The following is a 21255-nucleotide window of genomic DNA, read 5'->3' on the forward strand; positions in this document are numbered from 1 at the left end:
CAGTTGGGCTCCTGATTTTGATAGAGTATTATGCAGGTTTATTTGTACTGCCCCAATGAATCAAGATCTAGGAGTGGTTTTTTATGTTTAATCTTATTTGGCTAGAACGTATTTGAAAAATAATGGTTTTTGGGGGTATTTTGGTGATTTATACAAGCTCAAACGTTCTGCAACCTAGATACTTTATTTTCATGACAGGCTGCAAGATTCAGTTTCAAATAAATGGCGGCTTCTCTTCTCAATTCAATTGGGTTACAACTGATGTATCAAATAACACTTACTGAAGAGTTACATGTTGTAAATAATGACATCAAAGGACAAAATAATCAGATTTCAGTTCTCATCGGAGGTTATTGTTTTGCCTGCAGAATAGCAGAGAGGGGACTGTCCTTGGGAGGATCTGATGGAGGGGTGAGCAGTGTCCTGTTACTTTTTACATTTTCTTACTGCCAAGGCAAGATTATAAATGCATTTTGTGGGGCTTGAGGAGAAGGAGAATTTTTCCTTCCATTCAGACTTGAAAAAAATTTGTTTGGAAAGTTATTTTGTCTCCCACTAATGCTTCTGCTAGCGGTATAATTTGTGATTTCTGTAACAGAGTTGACATATTTCCTATTACTTGGTTTAGTTATTTCTAGCACCTCCCTTGAACTGATTTTGTCTTCTCCATCTGGAAACAGTTCCTATAGTAGAACTGTACAAGTTTGACTTCTGAAACTAAATTACAGTGGTTCACAGCATCACATAAAGACTGGTTTTGTGCAGTGACAAAAAGATAATGTAATATTTTTTGCATATAATCAATAAGTAGACCTTTAAATAAATTATTTAAAAATGAAAACAAAACAAATTCTCTCCTAACAAGCATGCTTATTTTAATTTTTTACCCACATCTTTGTTCTCAAGATATCTTTGTGTATGAACAGGAACTATTTCTTCAGTATTTGTAAACACAACCACTTTAGACCTTTGCTGAATTAAGGCATCTATTAGAAGAAAAGGAGAAAGGTTTCAATGAAACAATAAGACTTTATCATCCTTGTGATTGCTGAGAAAAACCTGAAAAACATGTAACCCAAGAAACTTAAGCAGTGCTGCCCATCTGAAACAATATAGTTAAAAGATTTAACATTCTCTGTTCGGTTCTGCCAGGATCCTTTGGAATTTTTGTCGGTTCTGTGGTTGCATAATTTGCCAGTTTGCCTAGATTACTCTGCCTGTTGGGACCTATGGCTTAACTCCTGTCATGAGTGCTGTCAAGTGGGTTTCCTATCCTGTTCTTCTGGGACCTACATGTCATTTTTCATTAGACTTCCACAAAGAGAGATTAGAAGAGCAGCGTATAACATGGACAGCTTTATGGATTTGGACCACAGAAAGTTAACGTCCAGCTGTGGGGGTCAGGGAACTGGGGAAACAGAGACAAAGCTTGGAAGAGACATGAGCAGAGGTGAACTTGCTGGGCAGGGGTCCTGAGCTGGCTTACTTGGACAACCAGCCAGAGTATCAGACAAATATAAATCCATCATCTACATGACTTTGGAAGCATCATTCTGAGGTTTGGTTTTTTTTTTTAAAGGAGAAGGAAATGGTGTGGGGGGTGAGAGAAGATTCTATAGCTGCAATAAGAGAAGTCGGTTAAGAAACCTGATGTTCATTGAGAGCTCTGGGCTCTGATCCAAGCCTCTCACATTTGTCATAATCTGTAGATGTGGGACAGTTACTGCGTGCTGTTACTCCTTAGGGAAAGGTGCAAGAAGAAAGTGCTGGGGCCTTATCCAAAATAGTGGATAAATACTGAAAGGTGCTAAAACCAAGAGCTGACCAGTGTTTCTGGGAGATGTTTAAGAGGAGCCTGTAAATACAGTTTCTTTAACTAGTTTCTTTCATGCCTCTTTCTTTTTCAATGTGCTTGCTTGTATTCCCCATGTCATGGAGTGAATCATTTCCCAATAGTACTATCTTGGCTCCCAGATATCATTAAATACTGATGGGATGTGTGTTGACAATATAGATGAAACTATCTTTCTTAATTTGAGCCTTTTATCTTCTTTATCTTTTACCTGCATACCACTCAATGTTTCAAGCCTTACTTCGTCTAGCCACTTTGCCCATATGCCCCCCAAGCTTCAAGCCTGTTGGAGCAGACCTGGCTTGTTGCTGTAGATTTCGTAGGCTCTAGAGTGTTTGGATAATTCTGTCCAACTCTGTTCTAAGACTAATTTTTTCCTTAAAAAAAAAAAATCCTTAAGTAACTCCTTGTTTGTTTAGCCACTTTGATCTCTCCACTATTCCAAATTAAACTTCTTCATATTTCTGTGGAGGTACAGACTGCATTTTCATTCTCTCTGATTTCCTCTTAACCCCTTTTTAAGCAACATGTCTGACTCATTTGTTACACTGCTTATCTTTCAATTCACAGAAGTGGATATGTGTGTGTGTGGATATAACTTAATTTAAAGACCTAAATTTGCTGTTTGTGACTGTCAATCCTCTCCTCTCATTGTTTGCTGCCTCTTCTGCTTCCTTGGAGTACTGAAGTATAGCAGAAAAACTTGTTTCCTTTTCCATCCTTTTGTGTTGAGAAAGTCCTAGCAAACATCTGAATTATTGAATCTCTCAGGAGTCGTGCCTCAGTTGTCATACTGAGCTTGCTTTCTTTCTTTCTTCCTTTGTAATTCTTCCTAGATTTATTTTTATTTAAGCACACACAGAGTGAGGCTAGAAAAGGCCATTGTAATCTTTATAGTCTAACTTTCAACAGAATCCAAACAGGAGCATCTTCTCCACCAGTGTGCTGCTTTCCCTTGTGCGTCTCTGTCTCTGTAAAATAGTTTTATGCTCTGTTCCTCATTCACAGAATGTGAATCACACTAGTTCTCTTGATGTTTGCCTCAGCTTAGGTTTTTTATTTATAAAGATAATGACATTTCCCTTTCTTCCCTACCTAATATTTTCTTGCTTGCTACCCCTGCTTGCATTACCAAGTCATGACTCACCCATTCACACCTCTGTAGGTGCTGCCGTCATAACATCTCTCCAGTGGAAATGAGCCAGCTCATTTAGGATCAGATCTGTTGGCATTTATTTAGCAGCCCCAGAAAAGAAATCCCTTGGCGCAGCCAGACAGCTGCAGCCTGTTTGCGGCGTTACAGCAAAACTGGCAGGAGTAGCCACCAGCCCCCTAGAGCTCCCTTTTGCAGGGGGAAATTAAATTTCTTAAGCACTGGGAGAAGCAAACAACCTGTGTAGCTGTGGTGCCAAATAAGGGTTTCTGCTGTGGGCCCACCAACCCACGCGTGGAGCAGTGGTTCTACAGACCATATCCCTCCTTGTTCGGCTCTGAGCCCTCCCAGCCATACTCTGAAGTCCTTAAAACATTGTCAGCTCTGTGTTTTCCAGGGAGAGGATAAAGCCTCTGCATTACACATGTCCTATCTCGTAGCTCTACTACAAGCTGTGTGGTTTTCTTCTTCATAATTAGCCTCCTGATAGCACTTAGGAAACACATACTTGTGAGGGTGAAAGACATACTTGGCAGTGTCTTTCATTTTACTTACAGGTGGTGGTGGTGGTGTGATTAGCTGGACTTCACTCTAGGGAGCTGGAGAGGAACTGGTTGTGTCTAATCTGTATCTAGTCTACATTTGTACTGGACTCTGTAGCCAGATATTGCATTTAATTTCCACAGCAATAACCTGTACCTCCAGCAATCTGAATGATGTAGATTGGTTACTCTTGTGTCTCATAATTAATCAGGGTAACTTTTAAGCGGCATTACCCTAAGAACCCTTGTCTGTCTGCTCTCAAGATTCAAGTAAGGCAGAGTGTTTAAAGGTGTTGTTTCGAGAGCCTGGATAAGACGGCCTGCAGTGACAGCGTGCAGTGACATGCTGCCCCCATGGAACCTCCATTGCTCTCCCCTCTCCTCGGCTCGGGTGCGTGAGCGTTCCCGCAGGAGTGGGGAAGGCTTTGAGTGCTGCCGCTTCCTCTGTAGACAAGTTAGAAGTATTTTTGCATTTTTTTCTCTTTTGGGCAGCGTCTGCTGTTTTCTTTAAATGTGTCACTTAAAAATTTTAATGAGTGGAAAAAGAAGGTGGAACTGCTGTAGCAGTGAAAGTGTATTTACTGGTTGGTGATCCCTTTCAGCGAGGATCAGAGGCAGGGCCTGTCTTTGCAAGGTGGGGAAACTGGTCCTTTTTGCCATATGCTGAGAAATGGAGGCTACCTGCACGTTCTTTTTGAATCCTTTTAGCAGGGAGAGGGTAGAGAATGTGAGACACTAACAATATTGGAGGTCCAAAAGAACATATTTGTCCTTTTTTTTTTTTTTTTTTTTTTTTAAGGAAGTTCAATTTCTTTTCTACAGAAGTTCTGTAAAACAGGCTATGGAGGTAGTTCTGTTACCCACACACCTATTTCTGAGAGATTGTTTATGTGTGCTTCAGTGTTATCCTTAGATAAACTCTGTAGGTCAGCATTTCCAGCTGAAAGCTCTGAATTGCAGGGTGACCCTTGATCAGATAGCTGAACTTCCAAGTTACTCTTCTCAGGGTAGGAAATTATGCTGAAAATATTTAATGTTCTGAAATAGCAGAGGTCAAAATAAGCGTGTGTTGGTTTCTTTCCAAGGTAGCTATTAAAGAAATAGCTCTGTGCTCATGTGTAATCAAGTCCCTGTCTATGTTTGGCATTCAGTTGTTTTCCACTGTCTGAAACAACCCTGAAGAATATTCTTTCCATTTCAGACAACTTTTCAGTTGTCTTCATCTGGCTTTTCCAGGCTTTATGTTGTAGTTATTATCTCTTCAGCAATGAATACCTACAGTTCTTGGGGGGCTCTTGTATTGATTCATTTGGTCATTTTGGATCTTCCCAACTGTAACCATTGGGAGCTTGAAGCCTGAGAAGAAATGTGTACATTTGGAAAGCATGTTGAAAGTATTTGAAAGGCAATTTGTTTTTAAGTTAATCTTTTCAAATGTGTCCTGCTACTTCTCCTTATCGTCTACCTTAGCAGGATCACAACCCTTTGAAACTACACAGGAACAGTTTTACTTCTTCTAGCTGTAGCTTAGATTATTGTACAGAACCACAAACCAATAAACGAAAATATTTTGCTTCTGAAGCTTGAGTAAAGCTTATTAGGAGAGCGGCTCTTACATGAGTGTGAGATTACTGGTTTCCGGAATAGTTCTCTGAAGCTTTTGGAGAACTGTGGGAAGTGGAGGTCTGAAAAGCTCATGCTGTATCCACTTGAATAGCTTGTTCATTTATGTATTTGTAAATAAAATTATTTGGGTAGGTTTATTGAAAGAAGGCTGTTACTGTCTCTTTTAAAAGGAGACTTTAGTGGAGTTCCCCTGATTCAGCTCTGAAGCTCAGAGCAGTTGAGCCTGCAGCAATTTGCTGAGGGATTGTCATCGGTGTCTTCTTCCAGCATGATCCAGAGGAGGAGGGAGAAGTGCTTTGGGACTGGGGTGAAGGTGAAGCAGTGCTGCCAGCCTGGCATTGCAGCTCTGGCACATCTGTGCGCTGATGGTTTACTGCTGTGCATTCACCAGCCTGAGTGCATTTGGGTAAAAAATACAAAGTAGCTTCAGACAGTGTTGCTCCAACCATGCCCAGAAATTCTTGTTACTGGTAGGATGGAAGTTATCATTCTTTCCGGGCAGCTCACCTAGTGGTATTATTATTGCTGGATTCTGTTAGAATAATGTGAATGGTATGTAGTGCATCGAGAAATGCCAAATTCCAAGATGAGTTCTTTAGCCCGGATATTCTATATCAAAGCTGTCATCATTTTGGTTCTGGTCAGGTTAATTAACAGTTGCTATTTGATATTTCCAGTATAAAAAAAAGGACTGCTATTAGGTAGTCATATTTTTAAATACTGTCTCACTGATGCAAAACAAACCTGTATTTTGTGGACAGAGAGGGACATAGAGAAGTGTACTTTATTCAATTTAGAGGAATGATTTAGAGTCCTGAGAGGTATATCTCGGCCCTGGCAAATCTGCACACTAATCTTTTTAGCTTGGTCTGGAGCTCAGCAGAAGTGTTTGGCTTGAATTGGATGAAGAAATGGATTGAATTTTCATATGTAAAAACTTTTCACTCTTTGGTTTTCTTTTATAGTGGTTTAGAAATTGGAGAAAAAGTTTGGCTCTAGTAAGCCTTAGAACTATAATTGTTCTTTTAAACAGACTTTTATGTCTGTATTAAATATGAGAAGTATACAGGAACTCATGGTGAAGGAGAAGTTTTAATAACAAATGTTGGGCAAGATAAATATTAGTGCTGCTATTTGAGCGCTTCACAAATATTGGAAAATTAGTCATCTTTGTGTGGAAGCGAAATGCCTTCAAAAAGGGATCCAGGAACACAGTGTCTTACTCCTAGCCCACGGAGAGAGACTCTGGCGATTCTGTAGGTCAGATATGAGTCTCAGGAATAGCAATCCTATGTTTTATTCATTGTGCCTTGATGTTTTATGCATCTATACAGCAAATTGAGGGACATTTGTAGTCGTAAAGTAAGCATTAGTATTGTGAACTCAAATGCCAGAAACTAATATTTTCACTTGGGAAGCTGTGGAAAGTAAGAGCCAGCTTGGGACAGTTATTAAAGGTCATAGTTAAATAATGATAAAACCTTTTCATGCTCATTCTTCCTACTTTTTGTTTCCTTTCCCAGGCATCAATTTTAGACTTGCACTCTGGAGCTCTGTCACTGGGGAAGCATTTTGTTAATCTATACAGGTAAGATGAGGCTGTGGCTTGTGTCTTCTCTTGTTATCCTGCACTTCAGTGCTCATTGCCTTTTCCAATTTCTCAAGCTCTGTGGGCTGGAGTTAGCAATGACAAACTGTAGAAGCTGGTTAGATTCACCACAGTTTTCATGACCAGTTAATAAGCTTTTGTGGCATGAAAACCAATCTTCTGTTGAACTGAGTTCTTGGAAAAGTTACTGTTACCTTTATTTCCAGAGTTCTTCTTGCACCAGTAAATAATAGTGTTTTTTTCACGATTATAGTCTAGTTTGTCAGCAGTGGAAGAAATCAAGTGGTCTGAACTCTTAAAAACTTGAATTCATGTTATTTGATGATGTGGGAGAGGACTCTTTTCATGCTTGGGGACTTCCATTATCACTTGCTGCATCTTGATCTTTTAATTTTTTAACATTCTGTTTTTGAGCAGTGCTTTGGGAACATCACACTCAAAAGCACTTGTAGGATTTTTTTTCTTTTTTTTTCATTGTGTTTTCATTTATTGATTGTAGGTAAAGCCCAGATGGGAGTGAGAATGCATCTTGGTATTACTCAGGCAGTCTGATTCAGCAACTCCTCTTTTAGACTGTTATTTAATTTTTCAGGTACTTTGAGGACAAAATTCAAGACATCTTCACAGAAGAGGATTTTGCATTATATCGGTAAAGACTTTCAATAACTACTGAATGAACCACAAAACATAACTGCAATTTTTTGTAGAGTACTGGTTGCGAGGGGATTGTCCTTTAGATTCAGACCTATCATTGAATTTGCGACTCAACATAGTAGTCTCTGTGAGAATTAAGATGCCTTGAGGAAAATAAGTAAAAGGACTATTTGGTGACTGCCTGATAAATAACATCTGCTTTGAACTTGGCTGCAGTACAGATGCCAGGATGGTATTGATGGTGTCAATGTGATCAGAACGATGGCAGCACCACACATCTCCCTTCCTGTGTGAGGGGCTGTTGCCAGCCCTGCAGACCTGCAAGCAAGGAGAGCTGCTTCATCCGAGTTCTGGGTTTATTTGCCGGGATGTAAAATCCTTTAGCATCAACTCCCGTTTCACGTGTGTTATCCAAGAGATGTGTTAGATGAAAAGACAATCCTATGCTATTACTACATTAGGAACTTGGGGGTTTTGGAGTGAAATGTAGCAAAACGCTAAAATTGGTAAAGCAGGAGGTAGAATGACTTCAAATTACTAATGTTCTGGCTAGAGATGCAGACCATTCTCCACCCTAAGAAGCCAGAATGTGAAGTAGCGCTAAAATGTAATAGCTTTGGCATCGGATGTGTTCAGCCTTCCTGTAGACCTGCTCATATACTTAACGAGGACAACAAGCGTAACCAGTTCCATGTGTCTGTGAAGGTGCGTGGCCAAAGTTTAGGAACAAGCATTCTTTGTTGACTAGACACAATAAATCTTCAGTTATGCATTTTGGTTACTTTCTCATAATTTAAAATGTTCAAGCCAGGTACATTTTAACTCTTTTTGTCTTTTTTCTTGCCTTTGTGAAGGAATATGACCTCCCTCTAGTGGTTGCAGTAGTATTAAGTAGCCAAATAGGTTATTAGTATAGTAATTTTATTTTCTTAAAATATGAATCACTTAAAACTTTTTTCTATTCAACAACTATTTTTAGCTATTGTTGTCTTCATAGGTTAATGTCTTTAAATGTGTTTACTTCTGCTCTCAGAATCACAGAAATGAGACACTTCCCTGATTATTGTTGAACTGTGACTGCATAAAGAAAACGTGTAGTCTCTGCTTCACCAAGATAGTGGAGAATATTTTGAAAATAGTCTTTGTTTTGCCTTCCATTCTGTAGAAAATAAAAAATCTTAGAAGTAATATGAGTGTATGGAGGAGCTGTTTTACTACAGAATATTTGTTTCACATAACAGAAACATTCAGTTTTTCAATAATTTCTATGAATTTCTGATCCTTACACTGTGAGATGAGACAGCTGCTAGGGAGTATCAATACTCCATTGGTATCTCAGGCCAATATAGGGGATGTTTCAGTCTACTGGATATGAATCTAATGTGAAATCTATTATTAAATGCTTCTGTTCATATTAATGGCAGTGCTTTAACATGGACTGTCGAACCTTATGTCCTTACTGAATGGTTTTATGCTATTCTTGGGAGCATTTGTCTTCATCACTTTCACTTACCTACCAAGGTCAGTTTAAAAATACACTCTTGAGAGAAATAACTAAATGTAATTCATATCTAAATATTACTGATTGCAACAATAACAAATCTGAGTAGGCATTCTGAGCCAAGAGGCTGGTTTCTAAACTGTCTCTGTCAGAGTTATGTTGCTTCAGAGTCAATTATGGTTTCTAGGCTGATGCTTTAACCACCATCTGCCAGGCGTATTACTGCAATTCCTCTAGTTTCACGTAATAGACGCATCTTTATCCAGAAGAGAGACCTTCAAATCTGGATGCTTGGTTTAAGGATTGTGATTTCAGCAGAAAATGTCATCATCAAAGATTTTACTCAGAAACCCTTACAATTTATTAAGGTGGAGGCCCAGAATGAGCAGAAGGAGAGCTAATAGCGTGCTTTCTTCCTTTATTCATTCTGCATGTGTGACTTCTGTTAAAACTTTCTGCCTATAGAAGAGCATTGCTTTGTCTGCTTCTGCTGCCTTGAGTGCTTTTCACCAGGAACAGCGCAGAGATGCTGACAAGCCGACTTGAGAAGCTGTATGGGTCTTGCAAAGCTTTGAGTGTTCCTGTCACCGAACTCAAATCATGCTTTGCAGAGACTCCTAACAGTGCATCTTTCTTCTGTCTGGCAGAGCTTGTATCTTACAGAAACTTTTCTGTGGCACTTTTTTTACTCAGTCCTTTATGCTCCTGCTGATACATTAAGCTGTCAGCTTTAAAATCAGTGAACATTCTTTTTCTTCAGCTGTATGTTCTATGACTTTTAGCTACTTCACTGGCTTTTTTAAATTCCTCATCTCCCTGACTCCAAAATAGATTTCAGTAACTGCCTTTATAGAAGATACATGCTGTTTTTAGTAAGTTCTGTTCTGCCTTTCCCTGAGTCTGGCCTCTGCATTTTGATATTATCCAGGGACTCAGTGCAAATATACAGGGACTGCTGCTGACAAGTTCTGGGAGGGATTCATTTGTTACTTAGACTGTTGACTGGGTTCTGTACTTGTGTATTTATTGCCATAGCAGAGCTCTATTTAGTGCATCTGATCAGAGCCAGGGTACACCCGAAGCAGTTTGAATGATAGAATAGTTGCTGTGTTTATGAAAATTAATGCTTACGTTCTCCAACATAAAGAAGTATTTTCTTTGTAGCTGTAGTACGGCAGAGCTCTCCCAACAGTTTTTGATCTATGGGGGACATGGAGAAAAGAGTCTGAAGGATGAGTGGGCCAGGATCAGGAAGGGAGGGGAGGCTCCTGCTGCTTCTGGGTGCATGGGAGAAGTAGCTGAGGAGCAATGTGGCTCTTAATGTACCAAATCCAAGGTAGCTGGAATTTCTGGGCTTATTCATTGCTTCCTTGACAGCACTTTCTAAGATGAAATTTGGCTTATCTTGTCACATGGCTTACACATGAATTACAATGAGTATTTTACCAATAGACTGTATAGGCTGCATCTAGAATAGCAGGGAATGGGGAAGAAAAAACCAACGTTGCAGTCATGATATTGATAAATGTTGAAATGGCCGAGTCAGTGGAAAGCATGCTGTACAGAAGAGCTTTTATAGGCTAAAAACTGACTTTAAACAGCTGGGTGCTGGCATACACTGCGCACAGAGTGAGCTGAAGTACACAGGTGCATGCATTCAGATACATGCTTTACAGGATTCTAGGGAACACTTTGATCTAAAAGAAGTGGTGCCTTTGCTCCTACTGCGAGGTAAACATTTGATTCCCCTGTAGAGTGTTTAGTTTGCTGTCGCAAAGGAGACCCGAGATACCTTATGGAGTTTGATGCAGAGGTCGTGTTTGCACTAACAAGTTTGTCAACCTGTTGATGACTCCTGCAGTGCGGTAAATGTGGCTCTGGAACAAAGGGCAACCAAGATTATCACAAAGCACCCTGCAAAACATACCTCCTGCAGCATGCAGTTCTGTTTGCCTTTGGCACCAAACTTGAAATGGATGGTTTTTACTCATTCTTACATCAGCTACAAGCTAAAAATCGCCTTGTCATTAGTTACAATAGTGCAATGCAATGTTTTCTAGTGAGAGCAGTACCTTAGTTCTCCACCAGCCCATACATTAAGCATTCAGTTCTTTTATACCTCATGTGGCTTTCTTTAAACTTGTTTTGAACTGCAGTCACTTCCATATGACAAAGTGACAAATCCAGGTTGTTATTCACGTGCATTGAGGAACAGTCTTCCCGTGCATATTTTTCATTTTCTTCTTATAGTGCCTATGTATTTGATTTGACTGATACCACATTACTAGCAAGTAGTTGTTAAACACTGTCTATGTGCAGAAATAATATCTGTGTACTGACTGAACTAGGAATTTCATGGAGTTTCTGTAGCTTTTAAGCAGCATGGTACAGACTCAAGCAAGAAAAAGCATTTAGGCACTCAAAGTTATTGCTATTGGGAGCTTATTTCCAGGAAATCTTTGCCATATGGGTTATCCATTCAAACATCAGTGGAAATTTGCAGCTTATTAATGACTGATATGCCTTTTTTGTTTGTTTTTCTTTTTGATTCTCTATAATTGGGTTATTTATTACACTGCATTACAGTGCATTAAATGTTACGCATATTTGTAGGCATAGTTATCCAGTTTAATAGTTTGTATTAAATATAAACTGCTTGGGTATTTGTTGGGGATATATCAGGTGACACTTTATGTATTAGGATAGTATTTCATGCTTAAAGATTTGAGAGCATGCACAGGATGTGAAGAAATAGGGAGGCTGAGATGTCCTGTCACTCTTTGCTCCATGAATTGTCACGTAGGTTTCTGTTGTATCTCTTGAATTCAAGCCTGAACTTTGGGAACGCCCAGTTTACAGCAGTGTAGACTATGCGTCCAGTCTTGAAGATCTCCTTTCTGTCCCTACCGTTTCCCTTTAGAAAGGTCATCCAGTGAAGCGCTTCTGTTATGAGTAAAGCTTGCTGGGAAGGGGTGTTGTTTCCGTGGACCAGTACATGACCAGTTTGGGTCACTTTGCTTGTTTTTTCCAATGTCAGATTTAGAGTTCATTGAAATTAATAAATGACTTCCCTCTGATTTCAGCATGTGCTGGATTAAGCCCTACAAAAATAATTTGGTTGTTTCCCCAGTTCTCACAAATATCTCTGAGAGCAGTAAAGCAAACTAGAAGATTAAGTGTCCTCTCCCCCTGAGACGGAAATTTTTTATGACTTTGCGGCCTGCATGTCAAGCAAAGTTACTTTAGCTTTGTTATTTTCAACTTTTTGTTGTAGGCAAGTTAACCCCTCTTGCTCCTTAAGCTCCGATTTGAACAGTCGGTATTCTTTTGCCTGTTGACCTCTTTCTTGAAGGAAGGCTGTTGCTACAAACTTGTTCCCTGGACATGTGATATGATGGTGTGTCTGTATGATGTGTTAGCACAGCTGTAAGTGCAAAGGGCGAATACCTGGTTTTTGAAGCCAAGTCCAAGATCCATTTCACTCAGTGGGGCTTTTTGATAGCTTACCATTTGTTGTTTTGAGTGGCAAGTTATTGATGTGCATAAAATTCATGTTAGTCACAACATATGTTGCAGACTATCTTGATTTGAGTGCTGCTGTGATAGGTAGGATGATAGCTCACAGGGAAGCAAAAGGCAGGAGCACACAAGTCAGCTGAAGAAATGCAAGGCTGTCACCTCTTGTCGCCTTGTGCGCTTGAAGAAGCTGCTGTGATTAAAAGTAATACTTGAAGTCAATACCACATAGGGAAATATCAGCTGAAGGCAGTTGCATCCATGAGACCAGGATAGCACCTCCAGTCATGCTTTTAGATCTGTAATTTCACCTACTCCATTGCTCTGTCTTCCTATTCACCACTTCCCTGCCTACTTGATTTTTAAACAGGAAAAAAAAACAACTTATGTTCTGAAAAAATGTTTATGTTCTCTTTGCAGCACACTTAAACTGTTGAGTTTATTGTCCTTTTCTTTTGATGACCCATTGGTCGGTCTAAACCAGGCAGACTTCTGGTTGCTGTTTGTGTCCTTCAGGAAAAGTTAAATAGAGCTTCTTTCCTGCTTCATTTGCAGAACATTGTGGTGCCCAAAGCTATTGAACGTAAGTCTCAAAGAGGAGTGAAGCTTTAACGGAGCCTTATAAACACCAGACAGCAAATCTTAATAGAAAGCTTTTAAAATTGGAAAAGGAATCAGCCTGAAAGAGAAAGCAGTACTGCTTAGAGAGCAGTACAACTATTTGAAATTTAAAGTTGTGTCAAGACTGTGGCCTAACTGTAACTAACTACTTCAGGGTAGATCTATTCCAGCTGGCTTGTGCAAGTGGCCACCCGAAGTCAGAGCCAGGGAATATGCTGCTCTAGGATTTGTGGGTTAGGCTATTAAATCTTGAGTTGGGCTGTTCAGAGTGCCAGCTGCCCTCAATTCATGATGAAGTGAAATGAATAATTACTTTCAATGCTTTTTGGGAAACCTAAGGCAGACTGTGCTGAAGTCTCGCTTCTTGGAAAGAAAACAGACAGAAGGATCACAGGCATGAGAGGACGGAACTGTAAAACTGACATCAGGAAAGGATCCACAAACTCTACCCCTGTGTAGCTCTCAACTTGAAACCTCAGTTCCTGCAGCCATGTAAATACCTGGAAATCTCAGCTTTAACTTCATTTAATGATTTTGGTATTTCACATGTAAAATAGCTGGAATTGACCCCTAAAGCTTAGACCCTAAAAATGTAGAGAGACAGGTTTAAAATAAAATCTGTATGTGTTTTTTAGATTTTATTTTTGGTGACGGACAAGATGTGAACAGCATGAATATTTAGGATTTTTTTTAGTACTTGTGGAAATAGTTTTTAACAGACAGCCTAACACTGTAGATCTGGTTTTGGTTCTGTCACTTTAGTTTCCTAGAGAAATACTTGGGGAAAAATTATGCTGAAGTTCAGTACTACCCAGTGGAGAAAAGATGCAAAACTACTAATGTAATTCCATGCACAACTTCAAAAGTGTGTTTATTCAGAGTATCTGGTTTGTCTGCTGCTTTTGAAGCACTTAGGAAGGAAAAAACTAAGACTAATACAATAGCTAAGGAAGCATTAAAATTGGAAGAAAACAATATAAAGATTTTAAGAAATATAAAGATTTTAAGAAGCATAGAGGATTACCTCCTCAATTCCCAATGTTTTCATTTAATTGCATTATGTTATTGCATTCTTTGCTGACTTTTAAATTTCTTCAAAGTTAACTACTAACTGTGTGTGCTTACTGGTGGGATTTGCCAGTGGTATTCCTCATTAATCACAGATCTCCTCTCTAAAAGTGGCACTGACCGAACTGAGGCTGGCAGTTGTAAATGGCCCTGTTCAGGCCTGTATGCAGTGATCTCTCCTGAAGGATGGATGCTGCTGTGTAAGCCACTCCGTATAGTAACTCACATGTGATTATTCCTCTTCTGTTTTCATAATCTTAGAAACAGAAATCCTGTTCTTTTCTCCCAAGAAATACAGGAATAGCCGAAGTAGAAATAGTTTGGTTGAACAGACATCTTGCATTTGTTTGTTTGTATCATTGTATACCAATGTACTTGTATCATTGAGACAGGGGTTTTTTTTTTGTTGCTGTCCTTAGAATTAAAAACATCCAACAAACCCTAACCCAAAACACTGGGGGTTCTTTTTTTTGGATGTAGTTGATCTTCTTTGTTTAAGGAAAAATAAGAAAGTATGGGCATATGTTCCCCATGATTTATTAGCTGAGCAAGAAACTTCTCTCTGAAGAAGGAATAACAGTGAATGAAGGAGAATACTGAAGAAGCAGGAGAGAGGTGTCACTCAACATGCTGTGCTGTGTTCTCTGCAGCGATGTGAGACTGAGAATTCAACAAAGGATTGCTCAGGCATTCGGAATCAGCTCTGCTTCCATGTACCTGACTAAGCCAACATTCTTCTCGAGAATAAACAACACAGAAGCCAAGACAACCCATGATGAATACTGGCACCCACACGTTGACAAGGTAAGTAGGAGGTAGATGGGATGCAAATATTTCTGTTATTATTAGATCACTTTAAAGTTATTTTGCATTAAATAATCAGTTAAACATGTTTGAAAACAGGTGCTTGTAAAAATCCTTCAGGGGATTAACGTAATGGAAATGTAAATGATGTTTAGAAACATAGGCCAGTACATTCCTTTTCATTTTATTTTTTGTACTTTAGTTCTGCTAGAATTAATAAATGGTGTGAATGACTACTCGGGAATCTCTTTTGTCAGAAACATTGATTAAATTTATGTACACCTACAAAGTGTTTCAGTTTCATCAAACCAGCATTTCCAGTTAGGGTATCACTCTTCCAGCCACGTCTAGCAGGAGCTATTTCAAAGTGGGCAGTTGGTCACTGTTGATGTGAGCCTTTTGATAAATGCTGAACACTTATGTTTCAGTTATATGTGAACTGAGACTTCTTTAGTGCGTGTTCTTCAATGGGGATATTTTATAATTTGATGTCTTGTTTTTAGAATTGAAGTATTGTGACTTTTTAAACTGCCTTCTATCTGTAGGCTCACAGCTTAATCCTTTTGCATTTCTCAATGGACTTAAATGATTTGGCATTGGTATTGAGTTTATTTCTGAATTTAACTGAATTCAAAGGTTCCATGCAATGTAGCAGAATACAAATTAACAATGAAGAATCAAATAGCAAAAAAAAAAAACCAAACAAAAAACTCCCAAAGTACCCACCTCTCATGCCTTCAGGATTTAAAAATTAGAGTCACTCTGGAGTCAGGGTTCACCCAAGATGGAATAAAATAAAACTTATTCCATCAAAATCTAAGTTAAGCCTCGGTGCTAGAGTCTGTATGTGGGCACTGTACCTTGAAGTCTGTGGCCTGAAACATCTATCATAAAAATCAAACAGATAAATATTCCTTGTGTTGAAAATATTACCTGGAAAAAGTCAGTCTGAGGGAAATATAATGTCTGTTGTTGCTCACAACGTTAGCGTAAGTTCCTGTGCCCTTTCTTGTCATGTAGGCAGAAGCAGCTTAAATTTAAAAAACACAGTGACAGTGATGATAACTGATACAGCCGCTGTTTGAAAGAAGAAAGTAGTGCAGGGTGGAATTTGCAGTCACTGATATGACAAAGACAAGACCAGATTTTGGATACTTCTTGCTTAAAAAGCTGTGACAGGAGTGGACCTAGGACCAGAGGTGGTGGGATGATTTTGAGGTGTAGATTATTTTGATTAGTGCTGGTAGGAACTGGTTGTAGGGAGTACATTGGGCTGGGTGGGGTTCATAAGAATCCCATCCCATGTTCCTCTCATTTCTCAGAGATACCAAATGAACTAGTGATTGTAGTTGTGTGAAGTGCAAAAAATTCATGGATTCCTCATAGTTTTTCCACACTTCCAGAGAATCAAATTTGACTGCCACAAGGGAAGAGAAAGCAGTAAACTTCAATAGCTGATAGCTATTTTCTCCACTTTTCTTCCTTTCAGCCCAAAAAAGTGTATTTTAGAATTTCAGACTCTGATTTATTACTATAATGAGATTTGTCTGCACAAGCATTAGGCTTGCCAATATTCTCTTCGCTCTTCTCTGCATGTGTTTTGCATTGGTAAATGCAAATAGTAAGGTTGGATAACCTTACTATTAAGTGCTTCTATCTGAATTTCTCCTATAATGTACAAGTTATTTTGTAATTTAGAAGCAAATCTGTTTCCATGAAGATAACTTACTTCCTTTGTTGAAGCTGCTTCTCACTTATAGCATCCTGACACTTCCTGTATGTGATGGGCAGCAGGTGAGGTTTTTGCTGTTCTAATCCATCTGTTTTGTCCACACTTTGTTTATCTTGCAGGTTGTTCAGGGAGCAGATACATCAACTGATTGGCCTTGGCTTTTTCTAACCCACCCCGGCTTCAAAAAACAAACACCAAATGTGGTCTCTTAGACTTGCTGTGCATAACGTAAACCTTAATAGCTTCTACACTGAATTTGGGTAGTCTGGTTTATGACAGCAGCGAAGAGATAATTATCCCAGTTGGGGCAGTTCCCAAACTCCTTGTTCATAATTGTGTTGAATTTGGGCCCACCAAAAAGTACCAGGTACACCTGCTGTAAAATTTGAAAATATGACTTATGCTAAGTATCTTCTGAGATAAATATTGTTTAGATCACACCGGGAGTTAAAACTGTAGCTTGTCCTGTTTATTCTAGAAGTAGTTTGAACACTTTTCCCTTCTGTAGCAGCTGACCTCTGCACGAAGCTGTCTGTATGGGGAAAGCTAAAGCATTCAGACTATTGAAGTGCTTTTTGTCTGCACCTTAAACTTCTGTTCCAGGTTTGATCAAATATATTTTAATGCAGTTATTTTCATTCTTGTTCACAAGCATTCTTGTAGTAAGGATTGCATGTGAATATGCCAAAGTTGGGACACTACCTGTGCTGTCATGACAGCAGCATTGTATCCTAAGTTGGGAGCCTCGCGTGGATCAGTTCCCTTTCATTTTTGTAGGGAGCAGAAGGGAACAGAACTTCCCTGTCCTTCAGCTACAGTGAAGGGGCTTTGTGGGTGCTGTGGAATAGAGACCTAGAGCAGACTTCTTGTAAAAGCTTCTTGAGCTCATGACTCAGGGTCCATTTCTCACTCTTTGGTCTTCATATGGAGCAAATGCTGTTGCCAGTGCAGAGGCTGCTGAGGAGAGATGGAGAAGCCAGTATGGGCTGGGATCATTCTTGTGGAAACTGCCCCAGCTCAGTGGTTCATCCCTTCTCTAGGATAAAGGACTTCAGATCATAGTTACTTCTATGGTTTAAGTGATAGCAGTTTGCACTGCCTGGATGAAAATTCAGAGTTTGAACCAAGCTAATGATGCCTTAAATAAGGTCTGATAGAGATACATCCTTGATCCTGTTCACTTCACATCGGTCATAAAAATCCAAATTACACCATGATGTGTCATTGCTACTGGACACTGGCTGCCTTTGCTTCTGGTACATCTTTCACTTGAACCAGCATCAAAGGATGAATCTGAATCCTTTACTTGCTGCACAAACAAGCCTCTAATTCCTCTCTCCTTTCTAACTTTTGTGTGTTGAAAGGTCTGGTATTATTTTCCCCTTAAGTGCAGTTGGAACAGAGCTGTCTGTGGCTGTAGCGTTCACGTACATGTTTGCCAGACTATGGCTTAGAGAAAATGTTACGGTGTTTGTAGAATATATGTCTGCATATAATCTTAGCTTACTATAGGTGTACATTATGCAGATCTGTAGCTATATTGTTACATGCTTAGAAAAAGGTAAAAATAAGTATTTATAGCTGATCGGGTTATGCAGGAGTCTGAATTCAAATACGTCAGTAGGTCAGAAAAAATTTCTGAGAAGGCTCAGTAGGATAGGCAAGTTGTGTAGCATCACAGGTTCTCTTCAGTGCAGTCAGCCTGCCTTGTATTTTCATTTCTCCCAACAAGCTAAGTTTCACTGACCACTTCCAGACTGCAGTTGAAAGCAAGGAAAAAAAATACATTGCTCTTGCTCTGAGGTGGAAAATGCTTCTCAGGTAAGACCAGTAGTATTCTTATGTGGCCTCCAAAATAAGTGTGAATACTAGGGAGTTGCAGAAAGATCAGGAAAACTCAGCATGCTAAAAATTTTGCCTATCTGTTGGATGCTTTTGTGTTGTATCATTATTTATGCTTTGCCCTGGAATGCAACAAATCACTCTGTATATTACTGCATAATAATTAAATGGTGAAGGTTGCTCCTAGAAGACTTTAGGATTCTTTTTCCCTGCCTCTTTCCAAAAGAAAGGTAAAATCAAGCCCCTGAAAAACGAATCTGACACTTTTTTTTTTCCTTTTTTTTCCTTTCTTCTGACACTGTTGGTTTTTTAATTTGTTTTTTTCTTCTTCAGTCTGACATTGTTGGTTCAAAGATGTAGGCTTGGAGCACATGAGTACCCCTCTTAAATTTTTCCCTATATTGCTGAGTCTGTTGCAATTGTGTTTCTCAGTCTGAATATCCTTAGTTTGGAAGACTTTAACTGTGTAACGGAGTAGCACAGATCTATTGTGTCTGTATGAGGCTTTGTTTTTTTTCCTAGAATTTATTTGTATTTTGGTTACACAGGAATGGAAACCCTGAAATCACCCAAATGACCCGTTTCATCTTGTTGAATTTATAAGCAGCTAAATCAAATAAAAGGAGTGTTGGCTTAAGATGTAGAGTTTCATCTTGGACAGAACTTGTTTGGAGCTGAGCCTTTCAAACGGCAAATGTCTGATTTATAATGGAATTGCTGTTGCACGCTCAACTCTGACAGCAAAATAGTCTTCGGTTCTCTAATAGAAGTGATGTGGGACTTGAAGATTTCTGCAGTCCCCTGACTGGGCAAGGATCCCATCATCCTTCACAGAATTGTCAGGCGCTGCCATAAGATCAGTTTTGGTTTGTTTTCCTTGAATTTTTTCTATTGGAGCTATTTCAGGACTTCAGTGCAAATTTTCTTGATATTTTTTTAACCTAAATTTGTTCATGATCAGCTTATAGCTATGTTTTTCCACCTCCTCCCATCCCCATGTATTTATAGGTAGCAATCGTCATTTCCATTTTTAGCCTTTTTCTCGAAGCTGAACAAGCCAAACCTTCAAGTCTCCTTACCTGTGATGTGCTCTCCATCTTGCTAACCCTTCTAGCAGCCCTCTCTCTGCTGGCTGTGGAGGCTGTCACTGGTAGCAGCTGCTTTTGGTTCTAGCAGACTTCTCACTCTTCTTTTTCTTCCCCTTATGTTCTAGGTATTTAATGGAATACATCAGAAGATCTTACTTCTGCCTTAGGACAGGATAGTCTTTGAAATCTGAGGAAGTTTATTCTTGTTTCTGCTCAAATTTGTTACCTCAGCTCACCTTCAACCCCTTGTAATTCAGAGACATGCTATTTGCTGTCTTATATTGTCTACTAAATAGATGCTGCTAATAGCTACTTCCAGTGTTCTAGATATCAGGGCCATTTTTGTGATTATCCGCACAAAGCGATAAGTAGAGGCTTGTAGGAAAAGAGCAGGTTTGACTCGTATTCCTGCAAAGTATTGTGCTAGACCTGTGCTGATTGGAAAGTGACTACATGTTGCTATTTTCTTCTGCAAAGGAAGGCAGAGGATGCTGTCCTGTGTATCTTCCTTACTACCTGCAGGGCTGTTGAATGTCCCTGCAGTTGTGTAGCTGCATGTAAACACATGTCCGTCAAACCCAAGGGTGCCATGCTGCAGAGTATGGCTGGCTAACTCTGACAACTAGTTGTATTTATAATCATAGAATCACAATGGTTTGGGTTGGAAGGGACCTTCAAAGGTCATTTAGTCCAACCCCCCTGCCAGGAGCAGGGACATCTCCAACCAGATCAGGTTGCTCAGAGCCCCGGCCAACCTGGCCTTGAATGTTTCCAGGGATGGGGCATCCACCACCTCTCTGGGCAACCTATTCCAGTGTTCTACCACCCTCATTGCAAAAATTTTTTTTCCTAATATCTAATCTAAATCTACCTCCCTCTATTTTAAAACCATTACCCCTCATCCTATCACAACAGGCCCTACTGAACAGTCTCTCCCCACCTTTCCTGCAGCCCCCTTTAGGCACTGGGAGGCCGCTCTAAGGTCTCCCTGGAGCCTCCTCTTCTCCAGCCCCAGATCTCTCAGCCTGGCCTTACAGGAGAGGTGCTCCAGCCCTCTGATCATCTTCATGGCCTCTTCTGGACCCTCTCCAACTGGTCCATGTTCCTTATGTTGGGGGCTCCCGAGCTGGATGCAGTACTGCAGGTAGGGTCTCATGACAGCAGAGTAGAGGGGGAGAATCCCCTCCCTCAACCTGCTGCCACGCTTCTTGTGATGCAGCCCAGGATGCCGTTGGCCTTCTGGGCTGCAAGGGCACATTGCTGGCTCGTGTTAAGCTTCTCATCCACCAGTACCCTCAATGCCTCTCCTCAGGGCTGCTCTCCATCCATTCCCTGCCCAGCCTGGATTTGTGCCTGGGATTGCCCCAACCCACGTGCAGGACCTTGCACTTGGCCTGGTTGAACTTCATAATAACAGCCTTTAAAGAAGTATCATATAAATGTCATTATGAGCATCTCCCATTAAGTATTAGCTGTGTCTGACTTGTTTGGGTAAAGGCCACTCAAAAAGACCACGCTGTGTGGAGTATGAAGCTGAATGGAAATGCCCGTATCTTTTCTATTGAATGATTCGTAAGGAGCTACAGAAATGGGATTTGCTGCTGTGTGCCTGCATGACTTACCTGCATGGTTTTAATGGCAGCTTTT

The 21255-nt window shown here is 39.9% G+C and overlaps 1 protein-coding gene across 5 annotated transcripts in view; it reads left to right on the top strand.

Moving 5' to 3' along the window:
• OGFOD3 (2-oxoglutarate and iron dependent oxygenase domain containing 3) overlaps positions 1 to 21255 on the top strand; it is a 50455-nt gene that overhangs the window by 10783 nt on the left and 18417 nt on the right. For 2 of the 5 annotated variants that reach the window (XM_086762562.1, XM_086762560.1), the window contains exons 4-8: positions 369 to 411; positions 1153 to 1260; positions 6697 to 6761; positions 7375 to 7431; positions 14793 to 14946. In XM_086762562.1, the coding sequence (XP_086618688.1) occupies positions 369 to 411; positions 1153 to 1260; positions 6697 to 6761; positions 7375 to 7431; positions 14793 to 14946 (427 nt within the window). Of the gene's footprint in view, positions 1 to 368; positions 412 to 1152; positions 1261 to 6696; positions 6762 to 7374; positions 7432 to 14792; positions 14947 to 16797; positions 17054 to 21255 lie in introns of those variants that run through there. The other 3 variants (XM_086762563.1, XM_086762561.1, XM_086762564.1) reach the window with 3 other exon arrangements.

The sequence above is a fragment of the Chlamydotis macqueenii genome, chromosome 18 (assembly GCF_036417535.1).
Source record: "Chlamydotis macqueenii isolate bChlMac1 chromosome 18, bChlMac1.mat, whole genome shotgun sequence".
NCBI classification, from domain to species: Eukaryota; Metazoa; Chordata; class Aves; order Otidiformes; family Otididae; genus Chlamydotis; species Chlamydotis macqueenii.